The following is an 18813-nucleotide window of genomic DNA, read 5'->3' on the forward strand; positions in this document are numbered from 1 at the left end:
ATCGCTTTTCACGACGGAGTGCTTTTCAACGTTCCTCGGAGCTCGAGCTCAGGAAAGTCGAGGACGCCAGGCCAACAGACGGCGGCTCTCCCACGAAGCGAAACAGAATATCCTGTTGCATTTCTTCTTCTTCTTCGTCTTGGTTCGAATCCAAACCTGGCGCGAAAAACGACACCGTGATATCGCGTTTCCATCGAGGTTCGACGCGCCACAATTTCCCGTAATTACGAAAGGCCTGTTTCTTCTTTCGTTCGAGAGAAAACGAAAGGGCAGGCTTGCCAATCTACGCCGCTCGAAGATTTTAGGAGAAAATATTGCTTACCACTCGTGAAAAGATAAATTCGATCGCCAGGTTTCCCTTGTTAAAGGGAAAAGTGATCGCAGAGTAAACGTAAATGGCGATGCGTCAACGTTGGTAGCCAAATTGCCTCGTAGATCAGACGGAGGAGCCCGAAGAAACGATCCATCAATGTTATTGTGTCGCAGGATCCTCCGCGAACGTTCGAAACTCTATAGCGAAGATTTACCCCTCGGGCTACCCGGTGCCTAGACATTCATCTTGCTTTCGTGCTTACTAAACAGAAATTCGATTGCTTATTCAGCGGACACGCTATCGGAGCAACAGTTCCTCTCTTTGGTTTCGACAAATTTCTGTTTTTTATTGCCTCGAGTTCTACTTAAATCAGCAGATGATCGATTAGAATTTAAAATTTCTTTTAATAAATGTTGATTACTTTTCGGTCTTATAAAAGGGAATAACTGAGTGATAATTGTCTTCTGACCCCAATAACCAATAAATTTAAAGAAATTTCTTCGATAGACATAGAGGGTACGAATATTTATGCGACCAACTGTGCGTAGTATTATTTCGTTCGAATAAAAATTAATTTTGAATAATTCGTACGTCCTTGTCTCCGCCTAACGAAATGACAATTTCTAGTGGCGCGATTCGGTGCTATAGTTGCAACTTCCTTGGATCTTTATCTTGAAACTTTTAAAGTTAAAATGAAAGTTGGCTCGTTGCGGAACGATCGCATTTTATACCTTTATTGCGAAAGGAAAAACTCGTCCGCGAGGAGCTGAAGGTTCTTGAATCATGCAATTCGGTATCGTTGGAACGAACTTTCGCGAACCGTGGACACAACTTTTTGCTACCTTCGTCGTCGAATAAAGTTCCAGGAGAAATTCGGATGGTTAATCAGACGGGCTACCGACGAGAGAGATCTCTGGCTCTTTCGACGCTTTCCACGCTGAGAAGAAGCGTCGGTCTACTATATTATTAGAAAACAAAGTGTGGTGGACGTTTTTGTGGAAAATGTTCTTACTTAGATCGAGGATTTTATACACTTATGACACATACTTAAAATATACACGATGATAATAATATACGTATATGCCGAATATATTTCACAATTATTATTATAACACTATTATTTTATTTTGCACGAATGCACATACCTCTCGGTTATATTTAGCACGTGTTTATTACGTCAGTTTAAATCGCAAACGCATAAAATCCGCTGTCTAGTAATAACTATTTCTGCGACAAGCTCAACCGTTCTCGAAAAGTGCGCGCATTAATTAAAACAATTATATACGAAGGAGGAGCGCAATAAAATTACTTTCGCAATTTTCCTGTGTGTGCCTCGGTCTGTATTCGTATCCAATCTCGGTAGAGAGCGTCCTCTTGAAATTCAAAGTCTTTTGAACCGTGGCTGCATGGAAGCTTTCGTTTAGTCAAAGTCGAACGTAACGAGAACGTATTACAATAACGGGCAAAGGATTGCAGAACCTGGAGGTGCTTGTAATTCCAAAGAATATTTCGTTGGTTGCGGGATGTGGAACAAAGGCTGACATTTTCCAATCATTTTGGACCGTTTAACAGAGCTTCTCCTTATATTAAAGAGAACCAATAGAAAGCATAAATTTGTCTTACATGTACGAAGAACATGTATAAGAAATTGGGAAGAGTTGAAACATATTTTAAATGAATTCAGCGAGGATTAAGTCGTACCAGGTGATAGTTGTAAAAGAATTTCGCGAATCTTTTTGCAGCATAAAAATTAATTTGGATATGAAAAGAAAGTGCAAGGCGAGGAAATCGATGTTCGAAGAATGCCCGGACTACCCTGTCGAGTATAATCCGTGAATTTATGCATCGGATCGGAGTACGTAAAGTCTTCCCACGCGGAAAGAAAATAGAGGAACGAGCTTCCCAGATTTCTTCCCTCGTTAAGAGATCAAAGATCCGTTCGCGGGAGGAATTTTATACGGGTCGGACTGGGAACATTTTTCCAACGACCGAGGCCCTTCTATAATCCCGTAATCTACGAGTTCCGTGAGCCTGGATTATGTATTTTGTCCCTACCAATGATGATGCTACATCGAACACCCAACGTTACTATTTGAGAGGGTGCTCTCGACGAACGTGAGAAACACTGATAGCGTAAACGGGAATTTTGAACCTAGAAGTCAATGATTGAAACGATAATGCCCTATTCAGAAATAAACGAAGGGAGGTGTTGGGAGGTTAGCTAAGCTACCCTAAGCTAACTTAGGTAACTTAGCTTTAAGTTAACTTAGTTTGCAAAGGCAAGAGACGAGTACGACCACGCGCGTTACGAGTTCAAGTACAATTACTCATTACGCGATATATTCGGTTCTATATTTCACTATATTTAGTGCAGAAGTGTAGCGATTGCCCGTCCACCAATTCCTATCAAAAAATCAACCCACAACCCGTAACAGGAGGTTACGTTTCGATCGGTAGAAACGTGGAAGAAAAATGGTCCCCGTCTGAAATTACGAATGCTCTTCTGAAATTACATCAGTATTCGTCTGATCGAGTTCTATCTCCCTGATGCAGCTATCGCTTCTGAAACATTAAGTAGGAACGCCACACGCGAGCACTTTGCGTAATTAAATGTATCGACGAGGAACAAACGAATCCCCGGCGCGTAAAGTACGGCTCCATTTCGCTTTGTTTCACGAAAAAATTACCGGGAGAACGACAAAGCGGTCGAGCTAAAAGTTAATTTCATTTATGCGCTCGGAATCGATAGGTGGATCTAAAACTGGAAATAGAATTTTGTTAACTAACTCTACATAAAAAGTTGAGTTGACTCGAGTTTAGCAAACCGCGTGGAGGAAGATCGCGTTAAGTAAATTTGTCAAACGCCCATTGTCTCCGGTCCGAGCAGACGCTTAAAATCGTGTCCCTCTGCGCGATCACGAATCGGTTAAGTGTTGTTCGCGGACCCGTAATTGTCCTAATCACGACCACAAAAAGCTTAATACAATTTGCGCCTGGCTAAACGTTCCAAAACCGAACAAATACCGCTCGCAGTGAAATAGATAGAACGGCCGAGTCGTATAAATCCTCACTTAACGGAACGATTTATGGGCATGCCAATGGCGATTGGAAAAGCAATTATGCGCAATAAAATTCGCGATAAATTTCAGTGGAAAACTGAAAGAAAAACTCGTTACCTTCCACAGATTTTCCGTTGTACTTTTTTTCGTTCGATTCGGCTCGAGTACTCTTTGATAAAAAAGAAATATATATATATATATATATAAATTCGTCGACGTGGAATCCGCGTGGTCTCAGGATTCGACAACCCGCGAACTGCGAGACGAAATAGCGTAGCGAAGTCATTCATGGGAAGTGGTTTACGGGTAATATTCCTTTTACGACACCCTCGCAGTCCTGGCATGACCTTAAGATGCGGCAGCCACGCTCGCTCTCATCTTGGCCAGCTCGTGGAAGAAAGAACGCTCTCGACATGTGGACTTTACGATCCAGAAATTGAATCCTTTTGTCCGCGTATGGTTGTCCGTTCGCCGTACAATAGGACCTCGATTGTCAAAACGTACCTGGCCTGAGGATTCTTCCAGTATACCATCCTATATTTACGTAGGATTTCGGGATCGTATCGATTTTCGCGCTCGCATAAGATAACAATCTTTTGGACGATCCTTGGCACAATTTTTCTCGACACCGAGCACTTTTCTCTTTTTTACGTGCCCACGAATTAGAGTTTATTAGAGAGTTTCTGGAGTCCAGAAACCAGTTCCATGGTTCGGTTAGGGCTGGCTGACAAAAATACAAAGTTTGGAGAAAGCCTAGGGCGAAAAATCACGAATAAAGATAAGTGCAATAACAAATAAAAAGGGGAGCGAATATAGTCGGTAGGTCCCCGAGCACTATAAACTCAACGAACAAGAGAGTTTACGGAAAGGGTTAAGTTAAAGAAAAAATAACGACACGAAATGGTACTTCTACCTCGAGTGTTCACTTCTGCCTCTAAAAATGAACGACCGCGCGCGCCTCGTTTCGAATGTTTCATCCCGTATGGACAGGAATACGAATTGTCGGTGGGAAAACAATGGGTCGAATGTAAAATCCATTGAGTTCGCACGGCGCGCCGTACGCGCGTGTAAATACTCGGGAGTTTAACGGGACAAACGTTATTGCGCCCGTTAACTGCCGCGTGATTCACTGCAGTTAGGAGGTTCGCACCTCGGCGTCGAACCGCTCCCGAGCCTGTGTTTACATACTCGGGGCAGTTATGCTCAATATCGTCGAGCGTAATCCTCTGCATTTGTAAACGCGACGACGAGAGCCGGGATATTAATTTCGTGATTTGTGCGAACGGTACCTGGCTCGTTTTCGAGAGTATGCTCCAAAATGGCAGCGGACGGAGGGAGGGAAGTAGTTGCACGGATGCGTAATTTACGAACAAGCGAAACGACACCGCATAAATTAGGGGTAAAGCTTGCGAATATCGGAGAAACGAAACGTATCCAAGCCTGAACGATCACTTGTCACGTACTTGTTACGTACTTGTTACGTACTTAAGACGCAAGGAAAAGCAAGGAGAATAAGCCGTCGAAGCAGGGAGAATAAGTCGTTTTTTTTTTTTCAAAGCACAGGAAAAATAGTCGAAGATAAGAGCGAGTATTTTCGTCCTTCGTTAAGGAGAATTTCCACGCGATCTAGGCACGCGGTGGCGAGGATCGAGCGTGAACGAAAGAAGGCGAGATGGATCGAGGGAAGGCTGGACAAAGCAAACGAAACAAGCGCGGCAAGCGTCGGTTGGGAAGAAAACGTGGAAAGCGTTGATGCTCGCGCGTCTACTACTCTCTTTTTTCTTTTTTTAATGTTTGCATCTCCTCACCTTGTGCACAGCGCCGCTGCCACCCACGCCAGAAGGCAGAGGAACGTCGCCCTGGCCTTGGTGCACACGTATCTGGAAAAAACCGAATAGAAATCGGCCGTTCGTCGAGCAACTGTTTCGCGAACGGTGTCTCCCACGGAATCGTGACTGACATCTAGGATCGATGGGAAACACGGCTCTAATACCAATCGAGCCGATACTGGGAAAGCGGCGACGATTGAAGCGACACGGGACAACCGTAGAGAAATCACGGGAATACGAAAATATTAGTACCGGCTCGTGACTGACATTGGGAACGACGACTAACATTCCTACGCAATTCGTCGCGACTTTGCACTATTTTTAACACTCGAAGGTGACGTGAAAATTTACGAAGATTGATCCACGAGACTCAATGTCACCCTCTGTGTCTATTGAATTAATTTGTTTAAATTAAATGGTAGGTTCGATGTTTCCAAGTGTATGTTTGCATAAATATGTTGCTGTACATATAGGGTGGGACACCCTATACAAGCTTATCAAGCTTAGTCGATCTTCCTCGATAGACACAGAGGGTACGAATATTTGTTGACTGTATGCTTCACTGTTTCGCATGTTCTCTATTATTTCTGCTATATGTTTACACGAAAGGAGTACAACGAAGACTGACGTATTTATTGCTAAACTTAGAAGATACTTACTGACTTTGTTTATTTACTTACCCCGCCCGCAGAGGTTCGCAAATAGCGTAGTACCGTTCGAAGCTGATCGCCAAGATCGTAAGAACCGAGGCATGCGCCACGGTCAGCTCCACAAACGGCACCGCTTTACCTGAAAACGAAAGAAATATGATCTATTAGTACGCGAAAGTAAGCGAACCTTTTACAGGAGCGACGATTACGCGCTTCGTTTTCCCGTTTCACCGAACCACCGGAAAAAAATCCGTACGGTTATTAAAATACAGACTCTCGCGGCGAATACGTTAGTACGAAGCGTCGATCCTCGTTTTTACGTTCGTGTACAAATATCGTTGCAACGAGGATCACGATTAATATCTTTTACCGTTCGTCGCGTCGCTCGCTGTATTATTTGCCTTTACGACGCGTACGCGCAGTATTTCAAGAATTCAATCGAATCCCTGGAAGCTTAATATACTCACGTTTCTTGCTGATATTTGCCTCTGGGAATATAAATAACCGTGGAAAGAAGATCGCCGGAATGAATTCCGCAACGTTCCGTCGAGTGCGCGCCGATACGAGGATGCTAAGATTAAAAATCTGTCAAACGGGAGGATCGATCGATGTTTTGTTTCGCGACGGCTGATGTTGATTTGGTCCGATAACAAGAATGAATTACATCTCTTTGGAAGTTCGTTCGGTTCTTCGGTAATTAAAAGTGCGAGGTGATAAGCCTGTTACAATAAATACAATAAATACCGGCGTCGAAACTCGAGTTCGACCGTTGGGGTGTCGGTTGGTTGAGAGACAACCTCTATAGCGAATGTGACCGCATTTTATACAAAAGTATAGTATTTCGTTTCGTTACTTCCACCCGTAATCCAACAGCTGACGCGATCGTCTCTAATTCGAGATATTTGGAAACTCGAAAACGCTACTTAACTTTTTTTTTTCATTACCTACGGCTAATTGTCGCGTAATTTCTCAGTTGCAGCGTTCCGATCCTTTAATAGGTCAGGATTAATTCTCCCATTCAACAAACGGACGAGATTTACGATTCCCGAACGGAAGCTCGTCTGGCCATCAAGGTGTCCCAATAAACTGGCACGACGCCCTGGACACTATTATTTTCCGGTGTACCGTTCCTCCACTTACTCGATGTCTCTCCTACCAAGATGAACGGAAGCAATTCTTTCCAGCGCTTCCGTTTTTTGCCGTTGCATCTTTTTGGCAAACGTTTTCGCGAGACGCACCAAGACCATTGTTTACGAAGCCCGGGTCTCCGAAGATCTTCATCCTCGAAACTTTGCTCGGTTTCTTCATTTTTACGTAGAGCTAGTCTGTTGTTTTGCGGTATCGTTCCCTATTATTCTCGCTCGTTGGATGTATCACGCTTACTTAAAAATCTTCTGCTAGCGGTGACCTACTTCTTCATAGCAAACGCAGCTTCCTTCGGGGAGGGTCCTGTATTCCTAATGCTCGAGTCCTTGCTTCTCGCGATTAAGACGATTCTTTGATATCAGCCTTCGTAAATATGTATATTTCTTGATTTATAGCTTCGAGTGATCCGGACACTGGACAGCTTTTTACGACTGTATCTCATTAATAATAATTCTCGTGCTCGAGTAAAAGATATTATTATTTTTCGAAGCATTTCGTTCAACGTCCTGATCTTTCGTTTTTTATTAGGTTTCTCCTATTCAGACACGCGGACAGCTGCCGTTTCTCTAGCGTATCATTTCTTCGAGCCGTCTAATCGTCTAGTTCTACACGTTTTGTCTATCCAACCCGGCACCGTTTACAGAATGGATTTCAGCAAAAAATAGATCAAAGTTGTAAAAGTTCTATTTCGACGCGGAGCTTTTAGAAATGTACACGCTGCTTTTCTCACCCCGCGTCTAAGTTTAGACGCGAGAATCGGAAGAAAGTGTCCAATAATAGTGCCGCCAAAAACTCTGAAAGCTGTCCAGCCGTAAGCCGCGAAGAATTATTAGGCGTTACGGGACGTTAATTCGCTCCGCGCTCCAAACATTTGTTTCGCCGTATCCCGGTGCTCGGCGTGTTCTCATATTTTTCAACGGGAACGCGGCAGATGGGAACGCAGCGCGAAAGAATTCAATCTGCACGGTACTGCGAGAAACGTTTAAAACTCGGACCGGAGTCGAAACTTTCAGTCGATTAATTTGCAATCTTTCGGAGCCTTTCTTCGCTTCCTGCATCCGCGCGCGGCAATCGTCTGACGTCGGATTTATTTATTTTACTGTGTGTATAATATCGTAGGAGTCTAAACGAAAGATGAAATAATTATTGGGGAAAAAAATAATGTAACCGACTTCGAAAAATATTACTACATTAAAAAGTACGAAACAATTTCTTTGAAATTATACCGAATAACTTTCTCGGAGAGGGTGCAAAATTGTAGTTTCTCGCGTAAAAATCCGCGGTTCATTTATTACGCACAATCGGAAAATCGTACGTCCGAACAATGGCTCATTGGTAAATCGTATAAAGTGACATAAACTGTGCGTGGATTTCTGCTAAAAGAAAAATTAGAAGTGGTGTACCGTAACGAAGCATTTCCCAAATGGAAATTACGCATCTATTCGAATACGACCCCCTTCGGCTCCGATTCAAATGAATGTCGCTGAATCAACGTTATCCGACAATTTTCATTAAGCATTCTGATTGCATCGACGCTTAATCGGATCGTCACGAATTACGCGTCGCTCGAGGAACGAACAAGAAGGTCGTTTCTCTTCTTTCCCTCGGACGTGTCCCGGTTTTCGACGAATCGTCGCAGTTTCTTTCGGCTGCCAGAAAATCTAGGAAAAGTGCATACCTTAAAAGTGATTTCCTTCCTTTCTCGTCACCAATAATAATAATAATGCGTTCGGCAATTTTCTGCCTCGCGAACGCTTTTCATTCGAACAAATCCGTAGAAATGCTCCTGCGGGAATCGACAGTTTGAAAATAAATTTCCGTCAGCCGATGGCCAGCGACGCGGAATATTATCTCGGCGCCAAGTCCCGCGATTCGATATTATACATTTTATCCCTGCTTTGCCGCCTTTATCAATGAAACACGGACCTCGCTGAATTTTATATGGAAGCTCACTGAACCGAGATTCGAACCTTAAGTCGTCGTCGACATCGTGGGTCGTTCCGCCGCGACGCACAATATTGAACGGTGAAAAAAGGTTCTCTGCCTCGGTGATATGAAATTCTATAAGTTGACGGTTCAATGGCGATATTGCATTCTTTTAGTCGCGCTACATTGGCTGGTGTGTTTTGCTCGAGCAGTGTGCATCATCGTTTCCTTCTTTATCGCGTTGTTCCTTTCGCTGGGTTGCGTTGTTTGGCGGGATATTGTAGGAAAGGGAGGAAGCATTGGAGTTTAGAGGCCTTCTCAGAGATCTTTCTCAGAGAGGCCCTCAAGCTAGTGGCGCCTCAAACTAGTGGCGTCTCAAACTAATAGCGCTTCGAATTAGTGGCGCCTCAAAGTAACGGCGCTTCAAACTAGTGGCACCTCAAATTAGTAGCGCCTCAAACTAATAGCGCCTCAAACTAGTGGCGCCTCAAACTAATAGCGCTTCGAATTAGTGGCGCCTCAAACTAATGGCGCTTCAAACTAGTGGCACCTCAAATTAGTAGCGCCTCAAACTAATAGCGCCTCAAACTAGTGGCGCCTCAAACTAATAGCGCTTCGAATTAGTGGCGCCTCAAAGTAATGGCGCTTCAAACTAGTGGCACCTCAAATTAGTAGCGCCTCAAACTAATAGCGCCTCAAACTAGTGGCGGCTCAAACTAATGGCGCTTCGAATTAGTGGCGCCTCAAAGTAATGGCGCTTCAAACTAGTGGCACCTCAAATTAGTAGCGCCTCAAACTAATAGCGCCTCAAACTAGTGGCGCCTCAAACTAATAGCGCTTCGAATTAGTGGCGCCTCAAAGTAATGACGCTTCAAACTAGTGGCGCCTCAAACTAGTGGCGCCTCAAACTAATAGCGCCTCAAACTAGTGGCGGCTCAAACTAATAGCGCTTCGAATTAGTGACGCCTCAAACTAACGGCGCTTCGAATTAGTGGCGCCTCAAACTAATGGCACCTAAAATTAGTAGCGCCTCAAATTACTCTCGTTTACACTGGCGCGTTTTCGTTTCGGTTAGAGCCCTAAATAGAAGCAGAGGTTTCCGCCAAACAATCGTAGCGACACAAATACTGGCCGGATGAGGAGTACGATAATGAAAAATACGACTATCCACTTAAGCCGCGTCGGTCTTATCGCGCCACGAGTTCTAGAACTGAACTAACGGGGCTCTTCTCGTTAACGAGGACCGATAAGAACTTCATTGCCGTGGCTCCAAAAAAGGGGCTCCGAGGCTTTACGCAAATTTAGACAAATGGCTCTCGTGTTACCGCGAGTGGATAGAATACGGCTCGTTTCGAACGAGTCGGATCCCAGCTTAAGGGGGAGCGAAAAAGACGCGTGGCTGACGTTGGCTCTCGCGGTGGCCTACACTGCTCCTCAGAGGCCGTTCGTAAATTACGTAAGGCGTTTTCTCGAGACACTGATCCTCCATCCTTTTCCTGGATATTGCGAGATTTTTTCCCCTCGTCGTAAAACCAGGTCCTTTAATTCCTTTTAGAACGTAATAACCGATCGCTGGACGATACCTCAGGGGTCTCTCGAAACTTCAAATTCTTGGACAAGTGGAGCGGGTTTTGGACCTCGAATGGACACTTTTTCCGGTAGTAAAGGGCCGAATAGTAAAAAATTCTACGAGTTGTCCAACCGTGATCTCCATGAATCTCGAATAAACAATGTCTTCGTTTTGAAATCGTTCGAGTATTTGCGATCGACCGAGCACGTGGTCGCGTTGAAAGAACGCACGAGCAGACAATGGTGTCAAGATCGGCAGATCTGGCTCGGTGGAATCCGTCTAGGATTCGATGTTGGCGAAGAAAGTGACCCGATGGAGATGGCTGGCGGTGGCTAGGCAGGCGCCTATTCCATCGTATTTCCTGCCACGGAGGTTAAAGAGAATTGGATGGAAGCCTGGACGGCGTTACGACGGGCGTAGCATTAAATGCTTCGAGCTCGGTACAGCCTCTAAGAGCAACGGTAATTCCTAGCGGGTGGTAGACGTTCACCTACTCGTTTCCAGCCCCTATCAACCTTGTCCAGCACCTCCAGGCCTTCGAGTACGTCCCGTAACGCGTGCCCTTCTGCTCTCCACCTTGCCCTAGCCTTGTCCCAGCAAATCTTCAAGGACTACCAGAGACGGATAAAAGGCTTTGTGGACCGGCCGGGTCCACGGGATATATTAAATTAGGACTCATCCCCCCAGCCGCTGCACGACGCTGAGGTTTTCGGGTAATCGTCGGGAAACTTGGAAATGGGAGACGCACTGGCTGCTGTGCCTTTGATAAGGTTCAACTTTTAACCCTTTGCGCTCGAGGCATTTTTCTATCGAATCAAATCCGGGCCAGTTTTATAACGAATTTCTGTGAAACCGAAAGCTCTGCTTCGAAAAGAAACATCTATGAACGTTCGTGACTCGATGTATTATTATTTCGATTAATAATTAGCCGTATTCTGATACATGTAAAATTGAAATTGTACGTTCAAAAAATCACTTTTAACCTTTTCGGTGCTCTGGACGAGCGTACTCGTCTAATTATTTTGTTCTTGTCGTGCTAAAGACGAGGTAAATCGCACGAGCTTTTTAAATAGGAAAGACCTCGAGACAAGTCGACTCATTAACAACAAGCTCGTGCGATTTAACTCGTCTTGAGCACGACAAGAACAAAATAATTTGACGAGCATACTCGCGCAGGGCACCGGAAAGGTTAAATAATAGTTTTGATATCACCAAATGAATTTTTCGGTATAAATATCTATATGAATAAGCTTATACGAACCTACCATATAATTTTGAAGACATTTCTTCAAGGGTTAATCCTCCGATGGACAGGTTACTTGTAATTGATCAGCCGCGGCCCGCGTCGAGTACTCATTTATTTTATGTCGGAGGCAATGTGGAAGAGTCTTAGTAGAAAAGAGAGGAGAAGAAAAGAAGAGGAAAGAGAAGCAAGCAGAAAAATGGAAGAGAAGCGAACAGCGAAAACAAGGCTAGCAAATTGTACCCGTAGCCCGGCACGAGAAACAATCTTCGGTGGAACCATCCTTCCGCGCAGAATGTACCTTTTTATACTCTTCTACCCTTTCATACTTTGCATTCAAATGGAAATTCCAAGGCAACGGCATACCTTGGAGAGTGTCATGCTCTCCATCTGGTCCGTGTTTCCTTTTTTGGCAAATTCGGAGCACGCTTCGAAGCGCCGTGTGCATGGTTTGTCAAAATTGCTCATCGATACTGAAAACGCGTACAATATACTTCCGTATCGATTATACCCACTTAAAAAGGTCGAGGGATTGATACTTATCGAGACCATATTCGAGGGGAAAAAAAAATTGCGTCACCGGGATCGCAGTTTGTCGTGAAACGAGAATCTTCCTCGCAGTAAATCGCCGCGGCGTTGGAGGGACGATGATATTTCGTCAGTCAATACGCAAATCGGATGGACCCAATCGAGATATACGAGCGCGGCGCGGTGTATCATAAATTGCCACAAACGAAATGGATGGCAACGTGGGTCGCTATCGGTTTCGAAATTAAACGTTGCAAGATGGTTGCGGGGGCAGCGTTTAACGTTGCCATTTAGGCACGGGAGTCGGCCGAGAGACTCTGGTGAAAATAGAAAAACATTTTCCGCGAGGAAAATTAAGTAATATTTCACGTAAAGGCGAATGGAATGCTATTTTCTGCGAAAAAAAGAAAGGAAACCAGTTAAAACTCTTCGTTTCTTCGACAAATAACGAAACCAATTTGGAGAAGCGGGTCAGTGGTTTACCGTAACCGCGTTGATTCGATGTTGACCTAAAAATGTTCGATTGGATGATAATAAAACGCGAGACCCGGAAGAAATAAAACAAAAGAAATATTCCGAGAGGACGCGTGCTTTCGCGTTTCTCCCGATTAGCAAGCAAATGCAATTTCGTTGAAAGCGCCGGCCAACAATGCTTTCCTGCTCTATCGACACTCGTTTCGAAGACGTTTCGCCATTTGCAAGTTACTCGAACCTTCCGCAACTAGATTGCGATCTATGAAATAGCCAAAATAAAATTTTGTCTCAACGAAATAGCGAGATTTACTTCCTTTAAACATTAATAACAACGACGTCGTATTACGAGTTCCGCGAGCTGCTTCGCTTCCAAGTTCGATTTATCAATCCAGGTGTTCTGGATGCTAAACGCGCGACTACGGCGATAAGCTGACAAGTGGTTTAACCGTGAAACCAAGCTCGCTGTGCAACATCGATTGCGTCACTTTCATTAAATTCACGTCGTTATCGGTGGACGAGGGGGTTGCACAAACACGCTCGCGAAACAGACGCGATAGAGCCCGCTTGACTTCTTCGCTATCTATTTGGGTTAGCCCGTAATCCATGAAAACCCGCCTTATGCAGATGAAGACGCTTTCACGCGGCGACCGACGATTCGAAAGGCGGCGATAGTTTTGTCGGAAATTTGATATTTTCGAGGGCTAAATAAAAATAAGCGGTACCGCCAGTTTTACGGAACACGAAAAGTATCGGGCAAAGCGTGGCGGACTGTGCACGACAAGTGCAAAGGGTTAATAAATATCGTTATCGTTATGCGTCGCATTCGAAAAAAGTCCAAGTGGAATTGCAAATAAATTTCAAGTACAGCCACGATGCTTTGTACATGCACTCCCGTCGCGCAGCATTCACGAACCGCAATTCGCGAAAAGCTCTATCGAATAGCTATTCAACCAGAGAAAAATCGATATATAATCTACCGACGAGTGGCCAATTTGGTCATATTTCTCATCGACTGATGCAACGGTACACTCAAAGCTAATAATACGCTCCCTCGATGTTCGTAAACGAAAAGTCTATCTTTATATCTTTCGTCGTGCATTTAAAAGTTTATCTTTATTCCTTCCTTCGAAATTTTTCCCATCTTTGGCCTAGTTTTGTATCAGCTGGTAACGAGAGCAATTTTCCCATCGTTACGCAAACAACGGTGACTCAAAACAACGTCCCTGTACGATCATCGTTAAACGAACGGCTAGGCGAGTGTCATTACGATGTACGACGGGATGTCATTAATGCTCGATGACCGATTTATCGAAGCAGACAGCTATCGACATAGATATCGAGCGATATCACCGAGGTTTATCGCGATGCTCTGTTGTTTTCCTTTGACTTCAACCCTTTTAACCATTGGGGTAATACATCGCACCATAAGACACTTGCAAATATTTTCTACGTCCAATTTTCGCTCCAATTTTTGCTCCAATTTTTGCTCCAATTTTCGCTAACTCTAATCCGCGCTTTTCGTAATTCCTTTTTCGAAACGACTAGTTGGCAAATTTTAAGAGCGTGTCGTAGCTAGAACCCAAATACCAAAGGGTTAGCCTGGCGGAGGAGCTGAATTTTCGTCGAGGCAAAACGGAACCGAGTATTAAGAATGATTTAGGGAGACGCGGAAAACGGCGAACCTGCGAGAATAAATTAAGACCACCTAAAAAAAGGAAAAAAATCACGGAGAGGAAGAGAGACGGTTCCGTGAAATCTCGACGAGAACGATAATGGACGCTGGCGAACGGCCAAACCTGACCAGAGGACGTTGTTCCTTTGGACGAATGCAACTTCGTTCGAAATCTGTTTCCCGGTTTCCTGAATGAATCACGCCGAGTGTTCGAAGGAAAACGACGCTTTATTTCGCGAGAGCGAAACGAATGAATCAAAATACGTGTATGTATCGTTTCTCGAGTGTTACTGTACTGCAGTAACTGTAGTACTGTGGTGGCGGTTTTGTGAAGGGACCAAAAGGGTTGTCAGCCGTAGCGCGAGTCTAAGAATCTTGAAACCCTCGTGAATCGTCTCTAAAACGACCGATTCGATTAATACCTGATCCGATTTTCCTCTTATTTAAAGAGATCGCGCAAAAACCGCAACGCAGAGTATTTTGCACGCGATCGGAAGCTTGAAAACGTGTTCGTCAGACTCTGGTAGCCAAGATGGCTCGCAGAGAAAGGAAACGCGAACATGGCAACCGATCCTAGAGTATTCCACGGGGATCCGTCTAATTTTTCATCCCTATTTCTAGACCCGGATATCTGCGTCGACGAGATATACCCAGCCACGGAATTTCAATCCTTCCGGAAGGGCCGGATGCTGATGGCCATACGTGGCGCTGCTGGGGAAAACGTTAAAGGAAATTTACGATTCGGGCGGAGGGGTTGATTTCGCGAGGGTGGCGCGTGACGTAGATGTTGGCACCCTTTGAGCGAAATATGCTCGGTCGCACGTGCTCTCGTAAAATGGGAAGCTCTGGAGAGCATGCTGCGCGAACGAACTGTGATGCCCGGTGCGACTCGATACCTCGATATCGGATACAGGAAATAGGGCTGTATTATTAAATTAAAGACCGACGTTCGCGGAAGACGGTACTTTATTAGAAATGTTGACGTTGGAGACTGATCTGCGCGTGATAAAACCGACAACTGGCTCGGAGGATGGAAAACTAGGACCTTTTATCGAGAAAACATCACACGCTATTCGAATCGCTTTGCCGCGAGGGATTCGTGATCCGTTCGTCGTCGCATCGGCGAGAAATTTGCAAAGTGAAACGAAAAATCGAGGAAAAATCCGTTGTATACCCAGGAAAAGTCCCCGGTGAATCGATACGACCGAGGGATTTGGCTGTTCGAGGGGCTGTACCGCGTTCGACCTGTGTTCGTTTCTCTCCGTTGAATAGCCCCGTGATCACAGACCAACCAGATCAATGAAATTCGCTTCCTACATCCTGTTTCGCCCTCGCCAATGTAATATTTCGACGGACCCGTCACGCCACCGGTCAGCCCATTCACTTTATCCGAGTATTTCCTCGGGATATACCTCTCGAATCTCTGGATTTGTCGAAGGTACAGCCTCGAGCGTGAAACACCGTTAACACTTTCTCAGTGACGACAGACTCGTGGAAGTACTTACGCAGCTGAAAATTTATTCCTATACAATTTGAAACTGTATGAAGGGAAGTTACGTTTCGATCGGTAGAAATGTCGAAGAATGATCGATGTATTTCGACACTCATCGGGCGGCTTCGCGAGCTGTCGTACCGCGTTGTCTTTTGTTTCGATGCAAGCGGCAAGAAGGCGTTCGATTCTTCGAACTTTGAGAGTCGTAATTGCGATCGCACTATCTAAATTGCGTGGTTAACTCGTCACGGTTTTCGGGGCTTTCTCGCTCGTCGCAAAGCAGCTGTCGATAGCCGTTACGCTCATAGGTGATGTATCATCACCTCTTTGACGAACGAGCAACCCGATAAATGTATGGAATATCATCTCATTTTTGTTGACGTTCCGCGAAACTTGAACACGTCGCGTTACACGTCGCGTTTATTCGAAATTGTAATCAAACACCCGTCGATATTTGTTAGTCATCGTTATACCATTTTCGTTCAAATGAATGCAATTTCTCCGATCCGAACGGAACTCTGCCAGATAATTCCATAGACGGAGGAAAATCTATTTCGCCTTGAATTACAGGCTCGATGTCCGTTTGCTCTCTAGATCGCCTCTCGTTGCGGCCTACAAACGGGAAAAGGGGAAATCGATATTCGACGATGTATCAGGTGGACTGCAAACTGATGTCGTTTTTGTAATTTCGAGTACTCGTTTATCACTCGTCGATCCGGCATTGAAAATTTGCACGCTAGATGGCGAAAGGATGTCGACAACGAGGACGATTACGTAATTAATTAAAAATAGAAATTTATTAAAAATTTGTTTGGATGTAAGTCTAAACAACTTGGTGGTGCCAACACTTCAAGAATTTATAATCGAGTCTAATAATACCAAAAAAGACACGTTTCCAACGTTAGAATATCTTACGTAATGCGATTCCTGCATATTTTGCAACGACATCCAGTCTAATATATACACTACCGCAAAAATAAGTTTTCATTCTCCAACTAAATTCTATTACGTTGCCACAAAGGACCTAACCTTTAAAGAGAAGTCCAAGTTGTAAGTCATGGTCGCCAACGACCCAGAGGTCGATGCGACTTTAAAGTAGCTTTCGCTTTACAAAATAAAGTATTTCTACCGAGTTATTATAGAATATTCCTCTTTCAACGCACGAGAGCATCGAGGCTGATATAATATCCAAGTTTATAATGCTATTCGATAGGGTGCTCCCAATGGCCACCTCGTCTCGCTATTCTTTTGAGAAGTGAAACGAGGGTATGTTTGCAATCTGACGCACAGAGAATACAATTAAGTCGGACTCACAAGCGTACAATCCGAGACAAAATCACAGGACACCCCTGTGAATTTCACCCTGTAAATTTCACCCGATTCCAGTGAATCCGCTCGCTGTTCGCGATTATTAACTTTACTTAAAAAATTCAACGCTTTAGTAATCCAATCCTCGGTTATATCGACTATTAACCGTATTAATAAAAAACAAAAAAAATCAAATCGTCCATCGTTTTGACGCGGAGTGTAGTCTCTTCCTTTGTCCTCGAAATTGGCGTACTTTTCATAGCGTACTTTTCCCTTGTATTTTCAGCATTGTTCCATTATGCACTGCATAAAAGCGTGTCTACCAACTATGCGAACATACTTCGCCCCTTCCCCTCTCTCCACTCGTTTACTTATTTACATCAAAGAAAAAGGTCCGGGATCGTTGGGAAATTCTAAAGCACGCGGAGAGATCTGCTCTGTCGAGTTACGCCCGGCTACCGTTTCGGCCAAATGAATTCGCAAAGTTTTGCCCCGTGCCCAAACGTTTTCTAATTAAAATTACCCAGTGGATTCTCGGCGAGCGAGTCGGCGAACGATATTTGGAATTTAATCATCCCTGTCGGAGATTTCCAAGTTGCACTGGCAGCCATCGACCGGCGATCCACGCCGGAATCGATTCAGCCGAAAACTTGGTCCGTTTCAGACGACGCGCACCGACCGTGTAACTTCGTCGGGGAAACTGGCAAACGGCGCGATTAACAACGAACTAATTCGTCTCGATTTCACCTCAAGTGCCACCGTCCACCGATCGCTCGAGTAAATTCTCCGAGTAAATTTCCGTTGAGAGTTAAACGGAATTCTGCGGGGACGTCGACGCGCGGCTGGATCCTGATTGGAAATTGCGTTTAGATTGGAGACGAACTTATCCTCGAGCTGTTTCGAGTAGAATTACAGCGTTGAAGTTACTTCTGAAATTTCTGGGAATCTCGGATCATCCTCGAGATGAAGTACTCTCTCGCTTAAAAGCACCGACAATTCGCTTCTCAACGAGTCCTCGAATGGCGTTCCGTGAAGCAGACTTTTTCACACCTGACCCGGTTATTAGGAAACGAGACAGCGATCTATTAAAACGTCGTCGAGGGAGCGAGAAGGAAGCCACGGACGTTAAAGTGCAAGGAGTTGTTTGCGACGCAAACAGCTCTCAGAGCAGCCACGTTTTCTTCTCTAGTCTATTCTCTTCTATTCCCTGTTTGTTTTCGGGGAGCCGAGGAACATCATCGCGGCGCAGCTATTGGCAAATTGTGGTCAAGAAAATGGAAGGTAAATAAGCTCGGCGTAATTGCTATCGGCTGACCATCGATGAGCTCGTTAAACAATCAGGAAGCTCGTTTATGGAATTTATAATGCGCCACCGACATGGATACAACGCGAAACTAACGAGAGAGATCCGCAACTTTTCGCAATAACAACATTTTTTTAACGCGAGGTAGCTTCGAGGCGACTTTACGATGCGTTCACTGTAAATGGAAAATGCGTTCCCTTTGGATAAATACTACAGTTATATTACAGTTCGCGTGCAATTTAACACCCGTGTATGGTTGACAGTGCTTTTCACCGAAGAGCGAACAAAATTAACTCTGAA

General features: G+C 44.6%; 1 protein-coding gene across 9 annotated transcripts in view; it reads right to left on the minus strand.

Annotated features, from left to right (window-relative positions):
- LOC128884687 (growth hormone secretagogue receptor type 1) overlaps positions 1 to 18813 on the minus strand; it is a 43770-nt gene that overhangs the window by 3814 nt on the left and 21143 nt on the right. For all 9 annotated transcript variants that reach the window (XM_054138232.1, XM_054138227.1, XM_054138230.1 and 6 more), the window contains 2 exons: positions 5882 to 5990; positions 5181 to 5252 (listed from right to left, as the gene is read on the minus strand). In XM_054138232.1, coding sequence (XP_053994207.1) covers positions 5181 to 5252; positions 5882 to 5990 — 181 coding nt within the window. The remainder of the gene's footprint in view (positions 1 to 5180; positions 5253 to 5881; positions 5991 to 18813) is intronic.

The sequence above is a fragment of the Hylaeus volcanicus genome, chromosome 2, assembly GCF_026283585.1.
Source record: "Hylaeus volcanicus isolate JK05 chromosome 2, UHH_iyHylVolc1.0_haploid, whole genome shotgun sequence".
NCBI classification, from domain to species: domain Eukaryota; kingdom Metazoa; phylum Arthropoda; class Insecta; order Hymenoptera; family Colletidae; genus Hylaeus; species Hylaeus volcanicus.